Source organism: Amphiura filiformis, chromosome 1 (genome assembly GCF_039555335.1).
Source record: "Amphiura filiformis chromosome 1, Afil_fr2py, whole genome shotgun sequence".
Classification (NCBI taxonomy): Eukaryota; Metazoa; Echinodermata; class Ophiuroidea; order Amphilepidida; family Amphiuridae; genus Amphiura; species Amphiura filiformis.
The window spans coordinates 20,857,138-20,880,170 of NC_092628.1; the positions used below are offsets into that span (position 1 = coordinate 20,857,138).

General features: G+C 37.3%; 3 protein-coding genes across 3 annotated transcripts; 2 read left to right on the plus strand and 1 right to left on the minus strand.

Moving 5' to 3' along the window:
• Window positions 1-573: 573 nt before the first annotated feature.
• LOC140167932 (tubulin-folding cofactor B-like) lies at window positions 574-10,958 on the minus strand. The gene is made up of 6 exons (XM_072191254.1): window positions 10,733-10,958; window positions 7,842-7,985; window positions 6,451-6,550; window positions 5,450-5,653; window positions 4,860-4,932; window positions 574-3,912 (listed from the first exon to the last, which is right to left on the minus strand). The coding sequence occupies exons 1-6, from the start codon at window positions 10,850-10,852 to the stop codon at window positions 3,792-3,794; spliced, it is 762 nt and encodes a 253-aa protein (XP_072047355.1). The 5' UTR covers window positions 10,853-10,958; the 3' UTR covers window positions 574-3,791.
• Window positions 10,959-12,933: 1,975 nt separating this feature from the next.
• LOC140157021 (kelch-like protein 15) lies at window positions 12,934-14,691 on the plus strand. The gene is made up of 2 exons (XM_072180084.1): window positions 12,934-13,773; window positions 14,523-14,691. The coding sequence occupies exons 1-2, from the start codon at window positions 12,934-12,936 to the stop codon at window positions 14,616-14,618; spliced, it is 936 nt and encodes a 311-aa protein (XP_072036185.1). The 3' UTR covers window positions 14,619-14,691.
• Window positions 14,692-15,406: 715 nt separating this feature from the next.
• LOC140157031 (uncharacterized) lies at window positions 15,407-21,796 on the plus strand. The gene is made up of 6 exons (XM_072180096.1): window positions 15,407-15,513; window positions 15,949-16,108; window positions 16,677-16,877; window positions 18,403-18,587; window positions 19,258-19,414; window positions 20,185-21,796. The coding sequence occupies exons 1-6, from the start codon at window positions 15,407-15,409 to the stop codon at window positions 20,701-20,703; spliced, it is 1,329 nt and encodes a 442-aa protein (XP_072036197.1). The 3' UTR covers window positions 20,704-21,796.
• The last annotated feature ends 1,237 nt before the right edge of the window (window positions 21,797-23,033 follow it).

The following is a 23,033-nucleotide window of genomic DNA, read 5'->3' on the forward strand; positions in this document are numbered from 1 at the left end:
CATTTTGCTGGTTATGCGGTTACATAGGCAGGTAGTGACATTTAGTTCCTTTAAAAAAAACTAAACATACTTATGAGACCATTTTTGCACCATAGTGTACATAAGGACCAGTGATTGCACTGACAAAATTTCAGTGATATAGCTCTTTCACTTCTGGGCGATTTCTAAAACTTTTTGATACCCCCTCGTACATGAATGGGAATTGAACCAGTCATATAACATTGTGTACAGTTACGTAATTCTTCCTATTGAGGCTCTCCTTGCATATGGCGGAACCGTGGAATTGTGAATCAGCATTGTTCATATCCATTTTTATAACAACTCTTTAAGTTTAGAGGCTATTCCATTTGAAATTCATACTCCCCCTGTGGAAGATATAGCTAACATCTACCACAGAGGGAGTATGGGTATCAAATAGAATAGATAATTGGGCAACTTCCATTAGAATACCTACTACAGTTGTGGAAGATATAGGTAAAACCATATACAGAGGGAGTATGGGTTTCAAAACAATTAACTCTAGCAAATTTCATTTGAAAAAACATACCCCCTTTGTGAAAGAGAAGATGTTTCTTAAATCTTTCACATGGGTATTGAAGATTTCAATTGGAATAGCCCTATACTTGTTTGCATACAATTGTTATTTTCTTTGCTGCTAGTGTTATTTGAGACTTATAGGTCCGATTTCCTGAAGCTTGGCTAGTGGTCAGGCTTCCTAAGCCAGTAGGCTAGCCCTACCAAAGTGGATCTATTTTACTAATTTATCTTTCTTGGTGATGTATGAAGTGAAATTGTAAGCACTGGTGTATAGGACTAATTGGGCATAAGCCTGTTGGCTTAGGAAGCCTGATCACTAGCCATGCTTCGAGAGACCGGCCCATAGGGATTATTCAGAGATCCGTCACTCCCTTCCTCACACATAATTTTTTTTCACCTTTGGCATATTCACTGCATGGTGAATATTATTCACTGTATGGCTTAGTTAGTACATTAGTAATTAAAAAAAAAAAGAAGTTCAGTTCAGTATAAATCATGTGTGGGGAACAGTGTAGTTTGGTTTGGGAGTGCTAAACACTACGATTTCATGCCAAGTGAGGCAAATCTAAATTCTAATATGCCCAGGCATAAGCAATGCCATGGGAATATAATAGGGGATGTGCTATCAAAGATGGATAACACTTCTGTTTTCTTCATATTTTGTCGATATTTCTGAAAAGAAATATGGTTTTAAGCCATAATGTGATTTGTTCACTATGATGCCCTCAGTTTTTCTCTTGAAATTGCTACCTTTACACAATTGTAATCCCAATGATGTACTTAAATACCATATGAAAGACTAAGCTTGATGCTTTAAGTTTTTATAAGAACACAGGGACCCTGGTTTTATTCGCCAATGCATTGATACACACAGTGGACGATATGTGTGCTGGAATGAATTAGCAATTTTCTGTTTTACCTCATTTGTTCAACTCCAAATTAAAATAGGACATATATTTCTGATGGTGAAAACCAACAATGTTTGGGAATTTTTTTAAATTACATCGCACACTATTGCTTTGAGGGTATTTATTCTCCCAATTTATCAACCATTATTAAGTGAATCCAAATTTTTTCCAGATATTTTGGATCCTTGATTGATCTTTGAAAGTTCCTTTAATTCATACATGGAATGTTTCAATACAATAATGAAAGAAGTACATTGTATTAACAAGGACATAGAAAGTAATGTTATTTAATAACCCACTAAATTAAAATTATTTGTGTAATGATTGTGACAAAAACATAACCACCATACAAAACACTGGATGTTCAGTAGCTGATCAGATATCTTTGGAAATTAGTTCAGAAAGATGTCACACGCCAACACATATTCAACCAATCAATGTATGGCGATTTGAATGCGTATTTGACAATGCTGCGGATACCATATTCGATACGCTATGTCAAATAACATGATACATGATTGGTGTGAACAATCCTACCATGCTACATGCTCATCGAAAGTGCTGTCTCCACTGTGATTGGTTGTGGTGTATTTATCATGCCAATGAAAAGCAAACCAACTCAATTTCATTACAAAAGGTATAAAAATCATATATATATGCTACGTAATAACACATATCACTTTGTTATTCTTCAATGTAATAGTATACGATGGAAGCAAAGTATTGATTTGAGTAATTTCACAATTACACAAAGGAAAAATTAGTTCCACCAGCCTCATCTATTACAACTAATTATATACCCAGCAAACACAAAACATTTTCAAAACGTTTTAAACTGTTTATATTCTGGGTTTGGTTTTGGTAAAAACATTTTAATAACATTAAATATGGGGTTATATAAAGGTCATGAAAACATTTTTAGAATGTTTGTATGAAAACATACTACAACAACATTTGTAAAGTGTCGCCAAAATGTTGTTCTAAATAGTTTTTGCACACACTTAAATAACATTATGTTAGAATTATTTTGCAGTAAGTTTTCAAAAATGTTTTTGAATGTTATGAAAATGTTTTACACCCTTTATATATCCTTCATATAACCGGACATTTAAACATTTTCTAGCAACCTTTTCTAACCTTTTGTGAATAACATTTTGTGAATAATGTGGAAAACATCTTGTGTTTGATAGGATTATAATCAGCTAGAATTTATGTGATGCATAGAGTTTTATGATTTTATCTCCTGCATCTGTGCCACAGGATGACAAGCAGTACCTGTTTATCCGATAAGATTTGTAATTTCTCTTTTCAAAGAGTGTTCAGACTGTACCAGGGGTCTTTACACCAACCATTTGTTAGCTCTAAAGGGCATATCAGCAATGAATAGTAATCAAACACTGGTATAGCGGTGTCACAATCGCTACTGGTCAGCGTCCAGTCGTGGCTAGCAAAGTAGCCACAAAGTTGCCTCTAGTCAACTGCTAGGGCATTCCAGCGATTTATTGATCAGATATAGGCAAGTACTTTCATGATAAGCGACGGATGTTATATCAGAAAAAATGCGATGTCCTAGTGATTGCCTACAGTAGAAATTTCAACTGAATGAACACAGCCTGACATAGCATGACGATTTTTTGCGTACACTGCGCGATGTACGCCAGCGGGTGCGATGCATAACGTAGAAGTGAATCTACCCACACCAACTCACTTTTGATTGGTTAGTATTGTATCCAAGGTCATGTGTTCGCTTTGTAGTGACTATATTGCGAAATACAATCGCCGTTGGATCGAGTACAGCAGTTGAAAGCTGTGTTCATTCAATTGAAATTCCTACTGTAGTATGATATGCCTTGAAGAGGCTGGCTCAAAGAGTGATACTCTTTCTGGAAAATGCGGCATATCAAACAAAAATTCTATCCCTTCCCTACAGGAGGAAGCATGGTAAGGCATTTCATAAAAGACATCAATTAAAAGCACAATCCCTGGCCTTACAGTAAGTACTTGAGACTTGTTTACATATTGTCATGAACATAGTGACAAACAGATATTTTTCTGCATGTGAAAATCAATATTATTCAAATATTTTCCTACAGATCAGGGTTCCAGACTCGCCTTTCTCCACCTGAAATGTTGAGCCATAAATTAAAGAAGAAGGCAGTACCATCATCAAAAATGCATACCGCCCTCTACAGCTCACTATCAACACTGAAGAAATACATTTTGCTCTCAACTGAAATGCTGCCCTCTGATGCTCAAGTTTTTAAATCAATTTCAAGCTTCATTCCTTTTATATTCCATATCTGATTTGTCACTATGTAGAGTTCACAACGATATAATTTGGTCTGATTACATTTCGTCCAAATCCATGTCTAGATCTTCCTCAGGGAAGTCTCCTGTGGTGATGTATTCTGGTTTGTTAAAGCCGCCATACTTGGGTTCACATTCAAAGTATCTCTTTCCTTTAACACTGTGAAAAAAAATATACAATTCATGTCACTCATATGCATATATTTCTCCATCCGGTGACATTGAAATGTGACCATCAAGCTGTGTAAGGCCAAGTAAAATAAATACCATGTATATCGTCCGGACTTTCTCAAAATTTGGCAAAGGCTTTGTCAACACATCATAAATATATTTGGTTATTTCCCCAAAGCCCTACCTCTAGCTTGAATAAAGTGTTTGCAATGTGTTTATTAATGATAACCAAGAACTTCTTAACATGTCTTTTCATCACAACAATTTTAGAAACAAAGGAAGGGAGCAAATCAGAAAAATAACAAAAATATTTGAAAATCTCCAAAAATTGGTGAGGGCGGGGACGATATACCTGTTATTTATTTTACTTGGCTAAGCTTATGCACTGCTTATTATACAGACTGTATAAAAATGCAGACTGTATCAACATGATTGGTACCCAAGATTTTCCACTGATTATTTAACAAAACTGCCATATCAAAATACGACATATGGTCCACCTAATTGGCAGGTAAATGTTATAAATGGTTATACAACTAGAAATTGTGGCCATTTCAAGATATAAAATGTTACATTCAGGAGAAGCAGCTTTTTTAATAAAGATTCAAACTGATGAGTATCAATCATTTTGATACAGTCTGTATGCATTGCCCTAGTGTGCACTTAAAATGTGCTTGCAAGATATTAGGCAAAAAAGACAGTTTAAACAAACAAACAAACAAACAAACAATCAATCAAACAGATAATGGGGTATTCCAGTTGAAATCTATCACCCCTATGGAAGACCTGACCCCACAGGGAGTATGAATATCAAATGGGATTACCTAATGGCCAATCTACACCCTCTGTGTTAGTGATTAAGGTCATGTCTTCCATAGGGGGTATATGGATTTCAACTGGAATATAATAGTATCTCACCATCCCAATCTTACTCACCTGCCATCATTTTTGCCTACTGGTTCATCATATTTCACTCCTACCCAATACCCTGCTTGGAAGTCAGTTTTACCTGAAAAAAGGAGAAGAACACAGAATGAATACTCTACAATTCATTTATAATAGTTCTGTCATCATTACCACTTGCAACATTATACTTATGATAAGATATTCTCTATCCTTTAGGAGATGGCAGCTGGTCCACTGATGTGGTTGATCCTTCACTGGTCCATTTCACAAAGACTTACCAGTGATCTTACCTTTGCTTCAGGGCCTCTTTTTGATGTATGGCATACATTTTGAAAAAAGGAGGGGAGTATTTCAAGTGGGTATAACCCGGCAAGTTCAAAAGACATAATTTGTGCAGCGCCATCTTATCTTATCTTACCATAACAGGATAATAAGAGTTTATGTGGAAGCAATCAAAAGTAAGATCAATGAACACATTACAATACAAGCATCTTGAGCTTATTTTACCGAGTTGTGTCAAGGAAAAAGAGGGAAAGAAAACTGCATTCCGCATTAGATTTAAACATCTTTGCAAGCTCCGAGACATACTATATAATTTGGTCTAATAATAGTGAACTTACCTACATACATAACCAATCCTCTCTTGACAGGAGGCAATTTAGGATTATTAACCTCACATCTTTCCCCAACTTTGATACTTTGTGCTTTCTTCTCCTCCTCCTCTTCCTTTTGTTTCTTTTCTGCCGCTTCTCTTTCTTGTTCTTCTGGAGTGATCTCACGGAACTGTCCCATTTTGTGTTTCTTCTTGAATTCTCTTACTGTGTCTGTGTTTATACGAAAATAAATTATTGTGCATTAGGTAACAAAAAAAATTGTGCATTTTGGGAGTCTTTTTATATTTTGCTAAAATCATGTAAAATCAGTCATTTTATGGCCAAAATTGATTGATCTGGACTGAATTTTTTTTAAACAAATTCAGAACAGTTTCAAAAATATATTTGCAAAAAATCATCAAATTTGTGCCAGATTTTAATGCTTTTGGTGAAATTTTAGGGTCCATAAAAATCCAAACTGACCAACTCTTTCTTACCTTACATTCAGTTCGACTATGCAATTGAAGCTTCTTATGCAATCAAAATTTCAATTGCTAATTTCATATGACTGCAAGACCCTTTCTCCCCCATAATGTAACAGGAGCACATAGAGCTTCATACATATTTTGGATAGTTACATCAATCTATGATGTTTTAAGGTGGTATTACACCCCCTGATAAATTTTGTGACTAATTTTACATTTTTCTCACAAATATCTAAGCACTGGTAACAAAAGTTATGTATATTATAGGGGCAAGGAATCCAATTACTTCACTGAAATTTCAGTGATTCAAGACAAGTGGTTCATTATATATGTTAAGAAATGAGGTACATTCTAGCCATACCTCTTTTCTTATCATAAATAACGCATCGCTTGTCTTGAGTCACTGAAATTCCAGTGTAGTAACTGGATTCCTTGCCCCTATAATATACATAACTTTGTTAGCAGTGTGTCATTATTTTTGAGAAAATTCAAAAATAGTCACACATTTATCAAGGGTGCAGTACCACCTATAAGTACTCTTACCTGCCCTTTTGGCATAATCATCTGTGGACAATTCAAATTTCTCTACTTTGGATACATCGGTGTATTCTCCTACTGACACCGATGGGTCTCTGTCAATCACCTGTTTTAAATTTGAAAAAATAATAGGTATCAATTACTGAAAATATTTAATGGAACTCTTCACTGTCTCAACTCCAATAATATCAAAGTGATTCTGATGCAGCTACAATCACAGCTTAATTTAGCTGGTATTGCATATACCAGAATATTTAATGTATAATCTACTGCCAGTGTTCGAAATAAGCACTTATCCTCTTGTCCAAAAATCACTGGGGACAACCATATTGAGCTATGTACTTATCCCCTGGACAACCACTATATTTACCTCGAAAATCATGATTGATAAAATATAAAACTTTACATTAAATTTTGACTTTTTACTTCATGTTTGATTGTAATTTGTATCCTTTGCGAGATCTATACACCACATGTAGTATTATAACATGATGTGATGTCCACTTGTTCAGCATGTCCAGTTCTGAATATTTTTAATTAACCATTTCAGTGAGTTACCCAATGGTGGCAGTGCTTGAGATCAGAATGATGAATTTTGAAGCTTGCACAGGTTTAGCAATTTGTGGCTACGGAATTTCCAAAACAAAAGACATCAAACAAATTTGATTTTTTTGCACTCAAAAATATGACACATTTTGTGGACAACCAAAATGTTTTGACAACAAGCAGAATTTATGCTTTAGTTATCCTCGGGACAACCTCCATATTTTCCTTATTTCGGACACTGTCTATACTGCCCCCAGCCCCCAACCACAACATTGCCCCTGGACCCCATCATGGGCCCTAAGGTAGGCCAATGGACCAAACTTCTACATTGTAAGGGCCCATGCTTGGCACTTTTTTTATATGGCAGTCCAAGTTCTAAGAAAGCATTTTTTATATGCCCTGGCAGGCTTGTGGAGCTTACCCATCAAGATTGCAAGCCATTTTCAATAATACACTTTATGTCCTCAGAAGAGAATATTATTATCACATGACTTCCATTATTGTAACATTATCAGGGTAGGTTCAGAATTTTCATTACATACTGCCAGAATCCATCCAAGCCAAAGAATGTTACGATAACATTTGTTCAGTGGAAAATCTTTGCGAGAATGGATTATCAGATTCCCGCCTAATTGGGCTATTCCTGTTGAAACCCATACACCCCCTATGGAAGACATGACCTTAATCTCCCACACAAAGGGTGTTGATTTCAAATGGAGTCACCCATTCAGGTAACCCCATTTGAAATTGACACTCCCTGTGTAAAAGATCAAGGTCATGTCTTCCATATGGGGGTGTATGGATTTTAATTGGAATAGCCTATTAACCCTACAAAGTGACCAACTACTTACATGTATTCTCATTCCATCCTCTACAGGATATGAACCTAGTAATGCAGAGTCATCGCTCATCACTACGATCAGCTGGTTATCTCGACTAAACAGTTGTAACTCCATAGCTGGTGCCGCAGATCCTACTATTACTTCTAGTTTGCTCTGAAAATTGAGAAAGAAAATATATCACATTGTATTTGTAGGCCTTATAAACACTTGTTTCCATCATTGCACAGTGTCACACATCATCGATTTGTACTCAATTTCCATCTATTTGAACTCAACATGTATCTTTGTATCCACTGTCAGACATTCATAACCTCATTTCATGAATAAAATTGTTGATGGCAAACTGGACAATAGAATAGAAGCACATGGTTCTACCAGGAAAGTTGAAAAAGCTTTTTAATCCCCTATTCATGCTTAATGGATCATCCTTCTGATACCAGTAGAGTGTTTGGACAACTGGAACAGTTTTGACAGGTCTTTTGTCTACCTCTCTATTTGTAAACAGACAAGGATGTCAAAATTGTAATTTTCGCCGAATAGGAAAGTAAGAGGTTGTACATCCACTCCGGTACTTAGTACAAATGACCATAGGGGTACGTACCGCAAATTATATGGGTAGCATTTTCGGCCTTTTGGTATGGTATATCAATGACCACTTTTTCTAAGCCAATTTTGGTATGACTGTGTCCTTTTTTCAAAATTTTTTCAATTTTCTCAAAAATAGCCCAATTTTGCATCAATCTAGCAAACATTTTGAAATTGTCTGAAAAAATTTGGGAAATTTGCAAAAACCAAGACAATATGGGTTAAATTTGGCCCAAAAATTTGAACTTTGGTATATCGATGATCTTTTCTTTTAGACCACCCGAGCTATATAAGGTTAAAATTACGAATTTATCAAATTAAACTTTCGCATCAAGGTTCTTCAAACAAGTTTTATTTTGTTCCAAAATCCATGTTTTTATTGCAATTTTTGACATTATAAGAGCTGAATGCAAAACCGGTGATGCAAACTCCAACTCTTCGCGTAGCACAAGCTTTTGATGTACGCTCGTTTTGACAATGATTTACACTCACGTTACAAGTATTTTCAAGCACTTTTGGCAGGTTTTTACTGCGTGACGCAATTCTGCATTTATTCAAGATGGCGAATTTCTCGAAAAATGTGATGTATTTTTCTTTTAAAAATTCCCTCATTTCACAAATTCTTTGCCACTTTCCACTCATCTGATCATCCTTTTTAATATGTGACGAAGTGGTGCTGATTTTACGAAGGTGTGTTTTTTGCTTTTTCAATCATTTTAAAATTGTTTTTTGAGACAAACTACCTAGCAGAATAGCTGTTTTCACTTGTTTTCAAATTACCCCATAATTTCCCTCATTTATCGAAGCCCTGCCCTCCAGACTTCAAAGTGTTTGACAACTGTTTAACCTTAATGCAAAAGTAAACCTTGATGCAAAAGTAATAATTTAGTCCCTATATAGTGGTCTAAAGGAAAAGATTGCCGGTATATCAATGGGCCCAAATTTCTTGAAAATTTGGTACATACATTGTACATATTTATGGGTCCACTTTCAAATTCTCAGCAGCACACCCCTACCAAAATCAAACTTGAGTACCCAAGCCCCCACCCCCGACCCACACTTCCCTCAGTCTCAGAATCCATGATCAGTATCAGACTTGCTGAGCTGGGGTTTGACTTGACTGTCAGCTACAAGCCTGATTATCATTCATGCTTCTTGAGTTCTTCTTCTTCCTATACATTTAATGCTGTATTCTCCCAGCCGACAGAGTAACGCCTTTAATATAGCCACTCTGGCATGCATTTGCAATTTAGGGGCTGTGCAATAATTATGAGCCCCCGAGGGTAAAATTTCCAAACAGCTCGCCAAAAAATCTTTGCCCCCCCCCCACAGTGTCATCGCCCCGATATCTTCATGGCAGAAATCGCCATGGTAGATTGAATCCACCGCCACACATGGCCATTATACATATCGACCTGTTAAATATAATAGGCGAAGGACATCTGACTAAGGCTACTGACAATAGCCCGATTAGCTCGGTGACTCACCTCGCTGTGTGTCAGTCAAGCATGGTATGCCATAGGTCATATTCTTTTAGACAACCTTCACGATTGGCCTATACACTGCGCTATATAATTCGGCACATATAAATCAGAATTATTGCGGAATTATTGTCAGTTTTTGACTCAAGACGCAAGCTACTGTCTCAAAGCGCAAGCTAACGACTATCATATCTGTTCAAATAGTGTACACAGTTAATCTTGATATGTATTGTATATGTTTTTGTTCTTTGTGATTGACTACACCTTTATATTTGGTATAATTGTCAATAAAATCTGAATCTGAATCTGAATATCCATGTGCAAGGAACCACATCTGGTTAATTTATACGAAATCATTTACGGGAGATATTCATCATTTTCTAACCCGGTATCCGAAAATTTTCGTCTGATATCAAAATCGTGCATAGCAATTCATGTGTATCGATCCCGTGTATTCATTTTAGTGTCTCTGCTGCACCAAATAATTATTAGCCAGGCGATGTCGGTGTGCCCCCCTTGTTCCAAATTTTTGGGATCCCAATTTGCGAACCGGCACCTTGAGCAGGTAATTTGCTAAGTGTTTCCGTACTGTTTTCCTAAGCCTTTATAGAGCGTTTTATTTAAAAAGGCGCCCCATCACATGAATGTGTGCCAAAAATCGCTTGACCCCCACCCCCAGCTCGACAAAATTTCCCCCCAATTTCACCCTCCCACCAAGGCTCATAATTATTGCACAGCCCCTTACTGATTTAGCATGTTGTTAAGAACATCATCAATATGAGAAGATTAAAAATTAAAATTAGATTCTCATGATTCTGATTATTTTAGACTTACTTTCAATTGCCCGATTGTAAGATCCTTCTGAAAACGCTTCTCTGACGGAAAGTCACTGATTGAACTCGTAATCTGAACATTAACAATGCTCTGCGTTTGTACGGTAAATTCACCAGCCATCTTTGGTTTAAAACAGTCACAAAATCACCAAGAAAAATACCTGCATTCACTCTATGCGTTTTTGCGTTGTCAACAAACTCGCGAGTATGTGAGGTGAACAGTAAATATTAACATTTCTAAAATAATCTTTTCTATTTTCTGAAAGTTTTTCCCGGGTTTTGCTTTGAATTTTATACTCAATTCAAACCAAGAAATTGCTGCCAATGCAAATATTATGAGTTCTAGTCTTAAATTTGAAAATAAAATTAGTTTTCAAAGATGAAACAATTAAATACTTCTCAGATGATAAAAATTCTGTTGAACAATAGTTGGTAAACATCGTTTTAATATGGTTGTTTTCACAAATTTCTCCTTCTCTTCTCAAGTAAATACTACAGGCTGCAAAAATGAGTGGTTACATGCTGTGTATAAAACTCGTGGCGCGAGTTGCTGTCAGACTTGAGAAATTTGTAAGACTCCAGTTTTGTCAGTTTACTACTATTTATCAGACTGCAAAGCTATTCCAAGCAGAGAATAATGGTCCTGCACATGCTCTTGGATCCCGGACTACAAAATTCCAATTTAAATTTTTGAAAAAAGAAAAGCTATGTGTAAGCTTTACATTGTGAGTCCAGTATAAGCTTGTGCAGTTTTTGCCAAAGCTAAAAAAGCTCACTACCATTCGTATGATGCTGTTAACTACCAAATCACAACAGTTTAAGGGGTACTACACCCCTCGATAAATTTGTGTCTATTTTTTGCATTTTCTCAAAACTAATAACACAGTGGTAACAAAAGTTATGTATATTATAGGGCAAGGAATCCAATTACTACACTGGAATTTCAGTGACCCAAGACAAGCGGTTTGTTATTTATGATCAGAAATAAGGTACCGCTAGGATGTACCTCGTTTCCTATCATAAATACTGAACCGCTTGAGTCACTGAAATTTCAGTGTATTAATTGGATTCCTTGCCCCAAAAATATACATAACTTTTGTTACCAGTGTGTAATTATTTTTTGAGAAAAATGTAAAAATAGTCACACATTTACCACATGGGTGTAGTACCCCCCTTAAAATAATTAATAACCTTAAATAAAAGTATATAATTCTTCTTCTTTCTGTATAGGTTTCAGCACAGTACTTTAGCGGTCTGCAATTTGGCGCAGTTTATGGCGTATACGGTTGTGGGGTTCTGATTGGCTAGTTGAATTGTGCTGTCATCATCACATCGGCACTTCGCTAGTCAAACTGCGTTGAATATTGAAATGCCCTGGCCTACGGGCGTCTCTCTACCTTTTCTGGCTTTCCTTGTTCACTTTTTATTGATAAAATAATGTAATATTTAAGCTTGACCGTGACTACGCATTCTGTAAAGTCACTGACCTTCGACCATACATGAGCATGGTGTCCACCTTGTGATGGCAGTGCCCCCCCCCCTCGGGATTTCGGCAAATTACATAAAAATTAAATGTGCGGGTTTTGCCAACTTGGGCTGTTTTTTTACAATTTGTCAGGTTTCGCAGGTTTTTGCAGCAGGTGAAAAAAACATGGTTTTATCCGCGGTTTTAACCGCTTGGCAAAAACAGTTTTTGCCGGCAAAAATGGCAAAAACTAAAAAAGTGATTTTAGTTTTTTTCATCTCAAAACAAATTATTAAGTTACAAAAATAATTTCCTGAATGTAACAAGGCTAGATTTTGTAATTATAAGCAATTAAGAAATTAAAGGCATGCATTTTCACAGCTCGGGTGCATTAACCGAAATGTAGCATATCAAATTCAAAACTTTTTCATATGAAGGACTTGAAGCGACAAAAATATGTTGAATAATTCATTAAAAGTTGTATGTTACTTTTTATGAGCTTTCTGTGTCGCTTTTTAATATTTGAGAGACTATATGTAAGTTTTTGCCAGATTTAGCCATTTTTGCAGGTTTTTGTCGGCAAAAACCGAACCCTGCAATTTGTTTAAATTTGAGGCAGCTGCTCTTTTAATTAATTTTCAGTTTTTTTGTTCTTTTTGTTTTCTGTTTCTTTCTGTCAGGCTGTTCAATTTGAGTGAGGAGTCCAAAAGATCATAGGCAAATATCCAAGTCTTGCGATGTTCAGATATGGAGACCTCGGGGGACTCCGACTTGGTGAATACAGTGATGAGTATGACAGTGATGAAGAAAGATACTCGTCAAACAATATCAGTGATGAAGTAAGTTCAGACAGTGAAGATGAACGTGAACGTAGGAGAAGAAGAAGATACTGTCTGGACGATGAAGAAGAAGAAGAGATTTATTCGGATAGTAATTGTGACTATGACAGTGACAGTGACACACCTGATGAACGGGATGAAACCGTCATTATTGATACCAACACAAAGTATCCAACCACTCTCATGTCTTCATTGAATAACCTTCGAGATGAAAGCATACTCTGTGATATCACAATCAAAGTGGGTGATAAGACATTTGAAGCGCACAAAGCAATCCTTGCAGCCACCAGTGGTTACTTTCGCACCATGTTTACGTCCGAATTCCGAGAAAAGGATCAGGATGAAGTGACAATTGATGGAAAGAGTGAGATATTTGAAAAGTTGTTGTCATCCGTGTATACTGGAAAGTTATCACTTTGTCTCAACACACTCTTGGAGACTTTCAACATGGCTCTTTATATGCAGCTCAACCACACATTCCCACTGATTCACTCATTTCTCACACATCCAGTGTGCAAGGGTCTCCCGCTGGACATGGCATTTCAGATTTCTATGCTAGTGATGAGAGGGAGCTATAAGAATGATTGTCTGAATGACATTAAGGAACTATGCAATGATAGGATCAGGAAGGGGTGGATAAAGTTTGCAAAGATGGATGGCTTCCTGCAGGATGTGACCGAAGAGTTTCTTGAAGATGTGTTTGATTCTGGGAATTTTGCCAGGCACAAAGAAGATAAGGTAAATCCTGTTATAAATAAAGCTTCTATAGTTGTCAATGCACTAGGATCCACAACATGCTCAACTGGGCACAGTTCTTTAACCCCAATACATTTGCACATTCATTGAATGACCTCTGAAAACTTGAGTACAAAAAATACAATAATGTGTGAATGAATGTTCTTTTACATATATCTATTATATAAGAAAACTCAAAATAGCAAATTTAAAAATGAAACAAAAGTAGTTCAAAATTTGCAAACCATGAACTATTACATGTGTGATAATTGCCACTTTTACAATACTGCATGCTAGCTTTTTTGCATTATGATTGTTTAATTGAGGTTTTTGGACTATGCCATTTGGTTGAGGCCATTGTGGTCCATAGTGATGCTTGCTTGCCTTTTTGATTGTAAAAAATACCGGAATAAATGTGGACCTTTTTGTGGAACATTAATGTTCACACACAACATAGCTACTACTACAAATACAATAATGTGTGAATGAATGTTCTTTTATATCTCAAAACTCAAAATAGCAAATTTAAAAATGAAGCAAAAGTAGTTCAAAATCTGCAAACATGTGTTATAATTGCCACTTTTACAATACTGCATGCTAGCTTGCTTGAAAAGAACATAAGATTACCATTTCATTCAGTCTTAAGTGCTGTCTGCAGTTCCTGGTGTAACTGTAAATATGTAGAAAATTTGCACTATACAATTAATGTCCTGCATGTTCTAATCTAGATTCTTTTAATGTTATCACTACAGCTGCTGAAGACTGTTGTGCTTTGGCTCAAACACAATTGGGAGTCACGTAAAGTTTACTCAGCCAACCTTCTGAAAAAATCCGCCTTGGACTTGTGAAAGCCGAGGATTTGAACCAACTGATCATTGATGACCAAATCAAGGAGATACCAGAATGTCTTTGTCTGCTCAAGGAAGCTCTCAGGTAGGGACTTAATATAAAATGCTGAAACTTGCTGTGACATAGGAATCTAACACAGAAATGAGTTATTTTGTTATTCAGGTATACATGCAAATCAACCATTACAGAAAACAGTTTTACAATACATGACCCTACCGGGGGACACTCAACTTTAAAAGTGACGGGTATGTGCCTACCGGCGTCAGAGAGTAGGGGCCTATCGGTACTTAAAGCATTATTTTTAAAAGGGGTCATTGGGTACAAACCAAATCAAAAAGGGTGTCGGTCATTGGGTATAATATTTTGAAAAAAGGGTGTCATTGAGTATAAGATTTCAAAAAAAGGGTCATCGGGTAGAAAATTTTGAAAAAATAGAGCATAATTTTGAAAGTTTCGGCATAATTTTGAAAAAATTTTAGTTCAAAGTTTTGGCATTATTTTTGTCATTTTGATGATGCTATTCTACAATATCTTGAAAAAAAAGGGACCATTGGGTAGCCCCAACCAAAAAAAGGGGTCATTGGGTAGCTGCAACTAAAAAAAAGGGGGGGGGTCATCGGGTATGACTTTTAAAAAAGGGGGTCATCGGGTATAGTCGACTTCAAAAGAGGGGCCTATTGACAGGCACATACCATCGCTTCCAAAGTTGAGTGCCACCCCACCCCCGGACCCTACATCAGCAAACAAGACATAGTATTGCATGCATTTTTACGTTGTTCATAATATGATGGCCAAGGAGCAGAGGACATCTGCAGTTGCTGTTATATGTGAAGTATATTTTCTAGTCAATATCCTTGGTTGCAGTCGTTTACCAATGCACACACCCCTTAACTTGTAAATGGTAGGAAACGGGGATGTGTTCAACACTATAAAAATGGGAACATTCAATAAAATGGCACCATTATCTTCTTTTTCACAGATACACACACATCCAGTTACACACCCCCACCCACACACCCCCACACCCACAAACGAAATGCGCACCCTCTTTATGTATCGATTGGGGACACATGCCTGACACATATCATTGGGGACACACAGTTCTAGCATAAAACCCACCAATATTGGGGACATTTGTGTTTCAATTGTGTTAAGTACTGTGGGGACAACATGCATGAAGTAATGTGCACTCAAATACTTGAAAGTACCAGTACATGACAAACTAAACCTCAGTGTCAATTGTGTGAAGTCCTTGACAAAGTTACAGAAGTTCATTCATTAAATTTTAAATCTCCAATTGCTTTTATACCTCTTGATCACTACTTTCAGGATTGATGAACTTGCCAATGAAGAGAAAGCAAAGCGACAAACCGACTACAATGCTGTACCAGACAGTCATAAAAGTTCATGGTTTGCCCGACAGATTGGTTTATACCAACCATTTCGGGAGAGATTCCCAGATATGTGTGCCTCAAGGACTACAATCACTGTAAGTATGTTCAACAGAAGCAGTATGTGTCTCCAAAGGTGGAGGAGCGGGGAGCCATGTACCCCATTGTTTGTCTGCCAGTCAGAGGTAAACCTCTGCCCAGTCAGCGGAATACTGTAATTTCTGTAAAGCATGATATTTTTGCGGTATTAAAAAAAATTTGCATTTTGAAGAGAACCCATGAAAATTTTGAGAATTTGCACTGCCAGTTCCTTCATACAATATAATATGGTATTAAATAGTCAGTCATTCTGTATTGTTTATAAGTTTCCAACATTACTTTCCTATTTGTGACATGATGAGGGGATTGAGTCGGATGTCGCTAATATTGTTTTTGAGATATTGGCAAAAATAGTGTTCAAATTCTTTTGTTTTATATTGTTTTCAGCCATTGATAAACTGCTCCTAACTTGCTTCTAACCAGATGTCCGATTTTGATGGGGATTGCATCAAAATGTAGCAGTCGTAAACTGCCAGAAAATGATGTAATAAACTTCTAATTGAAAATTGCCAACATGTGACTCATCCCCCTTGATCATGTCACATTTTTCCCCACTCTTTTAATCAGGTATTGATATCTACTGGAGGCAAGGCCAACAAAAAAGGTGGCGCTTCTTATTTTGTTGTGGATGGCAAGAACCCAGGCTGGAAGGAGTTCACAAAGTTCTCTCGAATGAATGACCCAGACAATGTACATGACCAAACTACAATCGTTGTCAATGGGATGATATACATTGTTGGGGGTACAACAATCAAAACTTGGCCAAAAGTAAGTGTGATTAGGGTGACAGAATCTTGTGGGGTGTACATGGCAACAATCAAGGGTGTCGTTAACTTTGTTTAGTTAGGTACTAGTGTAGTAGAGAAGGTAATTAAACCAATCAAATTTAGCAGCCAACAGGAACTGTCAGCATCCGATAAAACCCACCTCCATGCATGATGGGTAGCCCAGGCTTTAATTAGTCTGGGTGAACATAAGTAGATCATGAGGAGCATATTAAAGCCATTGGCAATATGTATGCAAAGACAAAGGCAAAAGTGATTTCACCTGATGGAGAAACAAACCTCTTCGAAATTCTGGCCGGTGTACTGTAGGACGACACTCTTGCTCCATATTTATTTATTCCCTGCAAATATTCCATAGCAGCTATGGCCGTAAATGCGAGAAATGAATTATTTAGATTTGAAAAGCACAGATGTAGCATTAACGTATATCCAAGGAGTAACATCATCATGCACATATGTGACGTGTCATGTCAAAAGGAGACACTTTTGGGCAGGTTATCAATTTTGAGGTTTTTACATATCTTAAATATAGAGATATTTTGCTCCACAACGCCATTTTCCCCAATGAAATCGGACATTCCTAAGCGAAGATATTTGTTTACCCAGGTTGGTCCGTGAGGAACACATGCTAATCCATGGAAAACCATGGACCGTTCCAAGCTCATACAAATGCACAAGCCTGGATAGCCAGTGTAGGCTAATATTGAGTTCTTAAGTTATGGTATTATAAAATTGGAAATTGAGATATCGACCTTTAAAAATATTATTGACAATGTTGAGAGTAGGAATTACCTAGAAAAATGTCTCAAAAAATACAAGATTCCGGTCTGAAACTATCAGACAATATTTGAAACATTAGTAACATCACGAATTTGCAACAAACCCAAATTGTGAAAAATCACCCGGGCAGATTTGTGGCTATTTCTCCATTTACGATCCTGCCCAAAAGTGTCTCCTTTTGACATGACACGTCATATATTGTGAAAATCAATGAGCAGTCAACTATATAAAGGAATATTGTATTTTCTAAACACAAAACAGGGTCGGATCCAGGAATTTTTGATAAAGGGGCGCCTTTTGGTCAAAGACGAAAAAAATGTGTTAAAGGGGGTTACCCCCTCGAAAACTCAACGGTTTTGGCCCATTGTTTGCTGTTCATGGCCGAATTTGTTCCTTTTTTTTTAAATTTCTTACAATTTTGTATTTTTAAGTTACCGCGCCTTTTGCTATAAAAAAATAGAGGAGCGCTTGCGCTGCCGCCCCTAAATCCGCCTCTGCAAAAGAGTCAATTTCTTGGAAAATTTTTCCGAATGTTTTAAAGTTTAGTTATATTTGGTGCTGTGTTTCATACAAGCGAGGTTTTATTTCATAATGCGCAATTCAGGGTTTGATTTAAATTAGGAACATGCAACGAGCAGACGACTTCGGTTTGGTGAGCATGGCCCTCTATCGTTAATTACCTTGTTGCATGTATGTATGATACCCTATTTATTTCCCATGACATTCAGGTGAGACGTGTGTGCACTGAATTGTGCTGGACTTTCAGCATGGACCCTGATGTTTACATTGCTGGTTGGCGCTTACCACCGAATATGCTTGTGGCTAGAAGGAAGTGTGGGTTGGCATACCTCAAGCCACACCTCTATGTCATCGGAGGGCTTAACAATAAGGGAGTGATCGACAATGTGGAACGGTATGTATGTTTTTTTGGAGGCAGGGGGCAGATTGCCTCCAGACACCTAAAATGGGGGCGGAGAAGCGGAAAAATGGGGACAAGAAAAAGTGGAGAAAAGAAAGAAAGAAGGGGAAGGAGAGGAAGGGGAGGGGAAAAATAGGGACGATACTGACGTTTGCTCTTCCGGACTGACAATGCTGGCTATGTGCATGTTTTTTCCTTAGGGAAATGCTGTCATTTTAAAAACATTTTACCGGATAAGCATCAACCCATATGATTGGACTGGAGAAAGCTGATGGCTGTGCCATTTTTGTATGTTGCTTTTGGAGAGAGAAATAATATACCAGTGCAGTGTGGTCTTTGTTAAATAAAAACTTTTTTTGGGGGGGGGGATCAGAGTCAGTTGTCTGAGGGGGCAAAGACAACAACATTACATAATCTTGTTCCCATGTGTTCAATTGTACAGTATATTGACCCAAAATTAAGGTGAAATTTTGTACCAGGTCAATTTCTAATTTTTCACTATTTTGTGTTTACAGGGCCATTTTTACTTGGGAGGGAGTAGGAAACCAACTCATGGGGGTATCCCCCCTCTCCTCACCCGCAAAGACCAAACTGTATTAGTGTTTCTTCCTAACGTCAGTGCCCCTTGTCTGTGAATGTCTGTGAATGTTTTTCTTATGTGCAGGTTTGTCATCGCAGATTACCGGTGGGAGGTTATGCCACCTTTGCCGCAAAAATGCCATTACATGTCAGTTGTAGTTTGGCAAAGCATGCTGATAGTATATGGATGCCATGTAAAGCCACGAGTTTGGGAAAAGGATGATGAGATGTACACCATACAGGTAACAAGGGGCTATTCCATTTGAAATCCATCACCCCCTATGGAAGACATGACCTTAATCTTCTACACAGGGAGTGTGAATTTCAAATGGAGCCACCCATTCAGTGGCGTCTGCTCCAAAATGGGTTATTCCAGTTGAAATCCATACACCCCCTTTATGTATGGAAGACATGACCTTAATCTTCGACTCACGGATTGTGAATTTCTAATGATGTTATACCTGAATTGGAAACTCCATTTGAAATCTACACCCCCTGTGTGGGAGATTAAGGTCATACACTCTTCCATAGAGTGTATGTATTTCAACTGTAATAACCAACTGAAAGGAGATGATTATACATTTGAAATTGCTGCCTTCCTTCTTAGCCACTAAGCCACTGCAAATGCCACAAAGTGATGGATGGAACCAGTAGGTGCTTCGTGTGAATGTGACTGGGACCAATTAGGTACTTGGCACTGTGACCGCTAGTGTGTATGTATGTGTCTGAACATACATATGGTCACACTTGAAATGTATCTTATACAAGACCATTGGCTAAATGCAACTGGATCAGGAGTTCTTGTGGTTTCAATTTGAGTACAATAATAAAGTTTCCCTGTCCAAACGGTTGGGGTTCATCTTCTGAACATAGGCTACTGTCACACTTTAAATACACAATGAATTTAAAGATCTGCATGCTACTTGGGCAAATAATTATTAAAATGGCACAATACTTGGGGTTTTTATCACAAAAATATAACCAAATTTTATTTATTTTTTCCATAAAATAGGTGTTTGATACAAAGATGAAGAAGTGGTTTGGTGCAGGTTTCACAGAGGCACATTGCTCTTGGACGGAGGTGAAACCAGCCATCATGGAGCATGAAGGACGGTATTACAGAGTCATCTTTCAAAAAGCATCGCAGAGTAGTGCTGGTAAGAACAACGGTAGCGGAGATAACAAGATAAAGGTACCCGGCAATGACACACTAGTCCAGGAACTAATCCAAGAGATTGATGAGGGCCGATTCGTTGCCAAGATGGGAAAAGCCATCGACCAAAGTGGCATTCCACCAAACAAGGTAGGAGCTTTCCGCATTGCAGATGACGTCTTTGTCAATGCGAGTGGCTACATCCACAAAACTGGTTTGAAGGTGAACAGCTTCCCTGATGGAAAGGTTGACTTGGGACCGTGGAAGCTTGTTAATATTGACGCAACTGGAGTAGACAAGGTTGACACTAACTTGAGAGATAGTGTGACGTGCTTGACTTATGATACAAAGATCACAAAAAGAGTATGGCGATTTTAGGACGCCAGTCAACTGTGGAAGTACATACAGTGATTGGTTGCAAATCACAAACATGAGGCACCTTTAAAAGTGCACACAACATTTCATCATTTAGTTGAATTAGTTGGATTAGACTATGACGGCTTTGACCCTGTATGTAAGTGTTATAGGAAATCTACCATATTTGATTGTCATGGATGGGGCCAAAATGGTATACATTTGTCTTTCTCAACAAAGACCCAAAAGACTGAAGTGATGGTGATTTTAGAACTCCAGTCAATTGTGAAAGGAAGCACAGAGATAAATGAATTGGAAATCCCAAACATGAGACACCTATAAAAGTGCACTAATCAAGGGAACAGGCCAAAAGTTTGATGATGTCCTATGAATGAAAGTTCTTTTGTTTAGAGAAGGAGGAGGTCAAAAAGTTTTGTAAAAAACTAATTAAAATTTCGGTCAAAGTTGACCTGTCGGGTTGAAATTTTCAACATTTTACACTTATGTTCCAGAGAGGCTGGGAGTGCAGGGTCGGCCTCCTAACGAAAGCACTTTCGTTTATAGGACATCATTCAATTTTGCTTTGTTTCCTAAAACATTTTATCATTTAGATGTAAGAAAAAGCGTTTAAAGTGTAGCCCTACATGTACATAACATTACGGTAATGAAATATGCTGTTGGAATGTCATGCATGGTAGCCAAAATAGTGTATCTTGAACATTTCTTGACAAAGACCTGAAAGGAAATGATAATTTGCATTAATTATGCAGCTTGAGTGTTGTAGATTTGGTTTATGTACCAACATTCGTCACAATGGGTTATCCCATTTGAAATCCATACACCCCCTATGGTAGACATGACCTTAATCTCCCACACAAGGGTGTACAATAGACATCATATGGAGTAACCCATTTTCTGGTAATTCAATTTTAAATATGTACTTCTTGTATGGGAGATTAAGGTCATGTCTTCCATAGGGGGTGTATGGATTTCAACTGGAATAGCCTAATGCATACTGACTTTTATTATTATTTTATTTGAGTTGAGCATACAAAAAAAACCAAACCTTTTGTTTGTTTTTTTGTCTCTGTTGGTAAGCATGGCAAGAGTAATTTGGCTGTCTAAGACAAAGACAACCATCAGAGTTAATGGCTGACAGGGATGCCTTGCTAATGATGACCTTGCCTGTCCAGTGATCCCAGTGAAGGTTTAAACAAATTAAAATTGTTTATAAATTACCTAAAAACTAAGGTATTTTTTTAATTTAAAAATGATTTTTATGATCCTCCTGATGAGCAAATCACTCATCTTCAATTTCAAAAATGTGTACATCCATATCAAAACTATGCACTTGTCGGCTGCTACATGTCAGACTCAACACAAGTGGAGGTCACTTCAAATCATCCCAAGTCACATGGTTAAGGAATACAGAGAACATTCCTTTAAGAGGAAGCCCCGCCAGAGCGCTTCTGGAGTGAACCAAACCTGTCTGGTTATCAAATTAATCAGTGACAAGGTTATCTGAATCTGACAGATGCTAATTGATGTAATAACATTAAAACATCAATTAGCATCTATCAAATTCAGAAATAACCTTGTCACTGATTAATTTGATAACCAGGCAGGTTTGGTTCACCCCAGAAGAAATGCTCTGGCGGGGCTTCCTCTTTAACCATGTGACTTGGGGATGATTTCAATTGACCCCCACTTGAGATGAGTCTGGTATTAATTCCTAGATATTATTTGAAATGAGACACATGTAGCAGCCGACAAGTGCATCATTTTGATATAGATGTACACAAATGTTACTAAAAATCACATTTTCTTACCTCAAAGTCATTTTCCAAGTGTGTGGAATTAGTCTTTAAACCCCTGTGATGCACTGCTATAACCAAAGACAGAATTTAAAAGACTAGTTGCCATCTGATGTCATTTGTCAATCAAACTTGGGCACGCAGGCATGGTTTGTTTACAAGTGTCATGACTATTGAGTTATTGAATGTGGTGGTAAAACAATGTGCCTTATGGCTAATTTTGCACCTTCAATTATTACAAACTGTCTCAAAAAGTCTTGGTAAACTTTCTTTCCTGAAGGCACAATATCAACAATGGCTAGAAAGTTGTTTTTGCCTTGCAATGCAAAAGTACCATAAATTTTTACAATTTTCTGCGATTGCTTTTCTTCGATGAAGGCACCAGGTGAATCAACCTTCCTTTTTACCTGCTACTAAGCAATCATGGCTCGTGGGGAGTTTGATTGTCAGACACAACCTAGTATTTTTAATTCTGTCTCTGATTATAAAGAGAAACTTGCTGTTCATTAAGTTTATTATGTTAGAGTATGATTTTGTGGA